This window comes from Acyrthosiphon pisum, chromosome A2, assembly GCF_005508785.2.
Source record: "Acyrthosiphon pisum isolate AL4f chromosome A2, pea_aphid_22Mar2018_4r6ur, whole genome shotgun sequence".
NCBI classification, from domain to species: Eukaryota; Metazoa; Arthropoda; class Insecta; order Hemiptera; family Aphididae; genus Acyrthosiphon; species Acyrthosiphon pisum.
This window is the reverse complement of record NC_042495.1, coordinates 85,128,611-85,135,701: the sequence shown is the minus strand read 5'-3', so window position 1 is coordinate 85,135,701 and position 7,091 is coordinate 85,128,611. Positions and strand designations below refer to the sequence as shown.

The window sequence follows — 7,091 nt, the reverse complement described above, 5'->3', positions numbered from 1 at the left end:
TTGAACAACGCTCAGTGAGCGTAAAATTTGCTATGTTATGCACTTGTAAGACGGAGAAAACACACGCGGGTGTGTTACCTCTGATATGTCCTCTTAATGTGTAGAATAGATAGACAACAAATGTTGCGCTGACTCGTCTTAATTTATTTGTCATTATGGAAAAAAATAAATCATAACATAACACTCATAATTTCATATTTTTAAATTGAAAAAAAAAATGAAATCTATAGAAAATAGATTTCTTTTCTTCATTATTGTTTTTCTTATAGTTCATAATTTGTTTGAGCCGACTTATAAACATTTTAAACTATAATAAAGCATAAACAGTGCTATACCCCTCTGAGTACTGATAATATTTGTTTAGCTATACATATTTGATAGGCAAGGCACTAAACTAAGTATGTGTATTGAAGAACACTTGTTTTTATGACCATTTTTTAAATTTTTTTATTCAAAATTTTAATTGTAAATTAAAATTAAAAATATAGGTACATAAACATTGTTATTAGTTACTACTATTGTTATAATTTAAATATAGTATATACCTACAACAATAAAAACCACCTTTAGAAGTTTTTTTAGCCTTTGTTTCTATTTTAACACAAGTCACAACACAATTACTTTCATAAGCGTGCGCATGGCCGCATGGGTAGGGCTGATTGGGCTTTAGCCCCACCTGAGATTTTTTATACGTGGATGGGTTGGTACCTTATGAATATATGACTAAAAGGAGGTATAGCTCCTTCAGTTTTTAAACGTTTGTGTGTACCCGAGAGACTATACAGGGTGATTCATTTAAAATTGAACACCCATCATTTCAAAAAGTGTAATTGTTTTTGAAAATATTTTTTTACATAGTTTCAAGTTGTTTACAAAACAACTTTGTTATTAAAAAATTATATTTTTAAATATTTTTTATCCTTCCAATTTTTAAATTTTTTTAATGACAACAGAGTTTTAATTTAATATTCCAAAGCAGAATATTTTTCTAAGTATTTCGATACATAAAAATCGAATTTAATATGAGTATTTTATGTGTTATAAGTATTTAAAGTTTAGATGAGCGGAGTAGAGTGGTGTAGGGTTACCCTGTGAAATTTATGTCCACTACTCTGCTCATCTAAACTTTAAATATTTTTGTCTCATAAACTAATAGCCCTAAAGTCGATTTACCTTGAATAATTTATAATAATAAATAAATATTAATGTTAATTGACAATTTTTAATATTATATATTATATTTTGAAAGTATTTTGATAATTGTTTTATCAGATTATATTTGGTTAAAATTTTAAATCAATATTGATGAATTTTGTATGTGTGAAATAATGAAAACTAATTGTTTACATTTTCCAGTTACCAACAAAAAGGTCACTTAAAAGTTTGTAGTGAAAATGTCTATATTTTTTTTCTTGTGTGACAATGACAAGAGGTTGGGTGATCAGATTGAATCTAGCCATACCTGACTCAGAGGTCTGCGCACGCCTATGATTACTATTACTAAATTCAAAATATTAACCATCTTAAACATTTATCTTTTTAATTTTTTAATAAAGTGAACAGGAACCCCCAAGGTGTTCTGTGTTCTATTTGTTGTTTTTAATGTATGTTAAATAATAAATATATATCATAATATGTATAAATTTACATTAGTTTGACGTTTTTTGTTATTGATTATTTACATTTATTGTAATTTGTCCAGATAAACTTAACCATAAATTGTTTTACAAGTTACAATACATATATAATAATAAAATTATAAATTATATCAGGTATATTTTTTTCTAGTGGCGCCAAAGTTTTTAAAATGTGGTTGGGTAATTTAAGAACTTAGCAGCATCAACATCTTAATTGTTTATTATATCCTAATATACATTTACTCATAATAAAGTTATGATTTAAATATGGCTCGATCATAACATGGACTTTGGTACCAGTGTTCATCTCTGTGTGTGACCTGAAAATCTAAAAAAGTTTGGAAATCCTTTGTTTAGAGACACAAATATAAGTATTGTAACACTTTATAAATAATCCTGGCTTTAACATTTCACCTTATTAATTATATGCATTACATAACTATGTACATTGTACACTGTGCAGTGTGCACCCAACATCACCATGATTTAAGACTTAGTTAAATATCAGTAGGTAATATCCTTTACCTAGTTAATATCACAATGAAAAATAATATTGTGTGGAAGACTCAAATTATATAAGTTTAACATTTAGTAAATTATTATTAGTATCTATATGATAGACATTACAATTTTTTTTTTAGTATTTAATTAGTTTACACAACACAATTTTAATTATAAAAATATAATGGGTTTTTATTATAATTAGTGAAATAATCTAAAATCTATAATGAATTTATAACTATACTCAATTCAGAATAAGAATGTACTTTTGCAGAAACCAGCTTTTATTTGCGGCGGTCAGATCCTGCTGGTCCGTCAACCCTACAGAGTCAACTATCTGTATGCCTAGTGTGTAATGAAACCACACACTTTTAACGTCCAGTTATATTTTTATTCTAAATAGAGTATGTCTATAGTACAGGTTGAGGTAGGTATATACTCTGTTCCATCTAAGAGTGAACTGCTTTCGCGCATGCAGACTGACCCCCATGCGATGGCTTTGTGTTCTGTCACTAACGCTCTCACCGATATCCGGATTGTGGTGGGGATGTGCGGAAAAAACGTGTTTTGGTCAGTCGAGTGGTTCACTCTTAGATGGAACAGAGTATAGGTAAAAACATAATTTGAAAGTTTGTCAGTGTTGACTTTGTTTTGTTTTAACCTTATAACTAATGAATTTAAATAAAAAGAAATATTTTAACAAATTGAAGGCAAAAACCCGTGCAATAACCAGGTATGTCCAAATTTAAAAAAAAAACGGGTTTTATACAGAACAGTGGCATGTTGAACTCATTTTTGGTGAGGAGAAAAAATATAAATGAGGTACCCACCCACCCAACACCCTTGATGTTTATAACGGCATTTCCAATTTAGCAAAAAACGAGGCAAAAAAGTTTAAATTAAAAATTTACAAAATGTGCGTATAATCAGATATTGTATAATCAGATATGATATCTGTACAATATACCTAGGCACCTAGGTAGCTAGGTATTTTGTGGCAGGGGGACCACCCACCATCCAAACATTTAGAAGGAGCAATTGCTTCAAAATAATACCTTCGGCATGCCACTGATACAGAAATGTTAAGAAAAAATTCTCTATCGATCGGTGCAATAACCAGATACGTCCAGACGTAATTCGTTCTTGCACCAAATGAATAAATAGAAGTTTTATTATTTTATTCGGTGCAATAACAAGGTTTAATATGTTTAATAAATAATAATACATTTATATATTATGTTAATATGTCAGTTTTAATGTAAGTTTAGTTTAAAATATTAATTTACATAAATACATTTTTTTTGCCCCCCCCCCCCTAAAATTTTACCCCCTAAATTTGGTGCAATAATCAGTTATGATTTGGATGTTACTTGTTATTGCACCGACTAAAAATTAACATATTGCCAAGTTTTGTAATTATTGTAATATTGGCATGAATATTAAAGTAATTCAAATTTTATCCATCATATTCAATTTATTGAATTCCAAATAATATTATAACACTTCAACTTTTTCTAATGAATTTCCATGGCAAAAATTAGAGGTTTTTTTGTCTCCTGAAAAATTTGACAATGTGGACGTACCTGGGTATTGCACCGGTGCATTCAATTGCTTTTTAAACTATATTTTTAATTCCTCAACAATTCTCTCAAATACCTAGATAATTAAATAGGTAGTCACAATTTCAATGATATATTGCATAAATAATTTATAGAAGGTTATCATTAAATCAATATAGGTAACTATGTAAAAGAAAATAAGCAGGTACTTATAATGCCCATTTAAGTATAATTAAATAATATATTTGATAATATATACCTATATAAAATATTATGTATTTATATTCATTGATACAATTATAATTAAAATCTTTAAGATAAAATCCTTGTTATTGACATATACTATGAATAGTAATAATAATTGTGAACAATATGAGTACAATAAAAACAAAATATTATTATTTATCACTCATGTTGATATTATTCTTTGCCTATTTAGGTCAGCTAATCACAACATAAATTAAAGGCCTTCAAGTTATCTTTAAACTACTGACAAGTGATATTTACTATGTTAGCTGTCGATATTATTCTTAGTGATCTCATGGCATAGGTACATATATATAATATATTTATTGACAAGAGATTTCTTGATTTTACTATCATTAGTATAACATGAATTTAATTGTTTACAATTTAATAATTTATACATAAATAGTACAGCTATAGGAATAGACACTGTGTCATTATAGCCGATCGTTACATGATATGACATTATGTTAAAAATGTATATATATATTGAAGAGGTATGGAATAACTACATCAAAAATAGTTAATTTAATGAAAGGAAACACATAACAATACCTTACTGTTTTATAAAAAAAGAATGTTTATCTTCTTAGGGAATTCATTCATAAAAAATTACTACCTATCAGTTAACAACAAATGACAAGTTATTGAACAAACATGAAAAATACAAAAAACCTAGTTTACCCATTTTTATTTTTTACACATTATTCTATACTATCATTTCTTGTATTAATATTATACACTACACGAAAATACAAGATAATATATTTAAATAATATGACTCACTTGTTGTCTGTGATCTTCTTTCCTCCTACGCTTTCTTCCTGGTCGTCCGAATCGATGTAATGCATTTCTTCGTTTTTAACCATAATATTACTTCTTATATTTAATGTTTACCGATATCAGTACATGTAAATTATATTTATATATAGTCCAAAGAGCCTACTCAATCGTTTACACAACGATGACAATTCATGTCCAATGATGTCCTACTTACGTATTCCAATTTCCAGTAAAACGTCATACGAAAATTCGAAAACGAAACGAACGCAACACGACTAACTCGTCGAAGTCAAACAAACGGTCCTATCATAATATCTAAATATTAAAACGATATGTTTCCAAAATGGAACAAACGATGCGAATAATGATACTGATTATAACATTATAATTACGCTACCTACAAATACGATAATAATATTATTGTTATTTTAGCAAAACCACTTCGGATACAACATTTATACAGCTGTCCATGTGACCATGTAAACAAATTACAAAACAGATCACACTATCTGTGACGGTGCACAGGACGCACGGTTTCTTTATAATCTTGTCAGGACGTGATAATTAGATAAGGTACTTCGTATGATAAGCCGTATGCACAATGACCACTATAATGATACTATAGTATCTATAGCCGTGATCATGACCATAGATATATATTATTAAACGTTTATTATAAAAAGTTTAATAATATATATCTATGTATGATCCATAGAGTAAGATAGAGGCGGCGTTCCCTATCACAGCCGTGTAACAAAATTGAAGCCAAATCATCGGTCATTGCCCCTAAAAAAGAGTCTATTTCCAAAACGTTGTTCCGCTAGATCACGTTGTACTACAACAAACAATGGTATTATCTATTCGATACTAAAGCCAAGTGAATAAGTGATATCCATGCTTCATTGAAATTTTTTGAATGTTGTTTTTTGAAATGTTGTAAATTATAAGTTTTTGGCTCTTTTGATTATTTTCGCCTTAGAGAGTTTATTTTATCTCATACAAAATTCCGAGTTGTTCCGTATGCAATCGAGCTAGAATTCCGTCTACAAAGTTACAGGATATCACTTTTCATAAGTGAGTGTAGTATTATTATATTTTATTTTTGTAGGTAGATAATGAAAAATAAAATATGTGAAATTTTTAGATTCCCTATTCAATTCATAAAAATTCCATAGCTTAGAAAGCAATAGTCCTTTATCTGACCATGTAACTCTCTTGATAAAATCGATTTTATCAACATACATTAAACTTAAAATAAATTATAATTTAAAAGCTCATAACGAAACCCCATCTCTCAGAATGTGGTACAATAAATTGACCTTTTTTAGAGGACAGTAAATCTTTTTTTTTTTACTATTTAATTGTATTTAATACTAGTTGATCCCGTGCACTTCGTTTCCCGTTAAATGTTCCAACTCCATATGACTCAAACTTTGATCAATTCGTTTTTAATATTCGGTGTATGGTGTTCAAAATCTATCTTAACTTTTCTGTTGCCTGGTAATGACGTAGTAAATAATAAAATAATAACTGTTTTACGTGAGTTTTTTTATGTAAGTTGATCATCTCCGGTTTTCCTCTTTTTGAGCATATATATCGTGATATTATATGTTTAATAATAAATTGTTGATTAATATTATTATTATAGAAAGATTGGTGATTTATTTTTTCTAAAAAAATGAATTGTTACTGTTATTTTGTTGCTATGGCAATTATAAATTATAATTTGACCTTTAATTGGCCACTCTTTATTTTTCTTTTATAAACCAATGAATTTACACTTCTGACCCCTGGTGATCGTTAAAAAATCCTAGGCCATTTTTGACTTCAGACTGATACTTATGAGCTCAAACTGAATATCTATGTTGAATTTCAAGAAAATCTGAGTAGTAGTTTTCAAGAAACTGCGTTATTTGAGAAATGGCCACTTTTTTTTATTATATAGATTATTTTACTTTTATAATTTTAAATAATATGTACTATTATGATATTATTTTTCTTTATGCTTAAAATTGGTTATGCATTAAAAATGAAAATAATTTGTTTATGTTATGTATTTTCAATTTATACAATAAACTTAACCTACCTATTTACATATATATATATTTGGTTCTTAAACTAATTATTTAATTTGAAAAAATTGTAATAAATTATATTTTCCTTTACATTATTGTCTTTAAATTATGAGTGGAACGAAGGAGCTATTGTTTTCCCAATGATGGTTTTTCTTTTCCCGGAAACACTATTGGTTACAAATAAACTGTTTTGTTTTTTTTTTTTGTTTTTCAATAATTCTATGCGAATAATATTATAATAGAATACTATAGATCACGGATTAAGTATATCTGCAACCGTGCTATAGATA

General features: G+C 27.8%; 1 protein-coding gene across 1 annotated transcript in view; it reads right to left on the bottom strand.

Moving 5' to 3' along the window:
* LOC100161207 (tight junction protein ZO-2) overlaps positions 1–5,191 on the bottom strand; it is a 41,806-nt gene extending 36,615 nt beyond the window's left edge. Inside the window, exon 1 of the mRNA XM_003240176.4 lies at positions 4,730–5,191. Within this exon, the coding sequence (XP_003240224.1) occupies positions 4,730–4,812 (83 nt within the window). The 5' untranslated portion in view covers positions 4,813–5,191. The remainder of the gene's footprint in view (positions 1–4,729) is intronic.
* Positions 5,192–7,091: the final 1,900 nt, after the last annotated feature.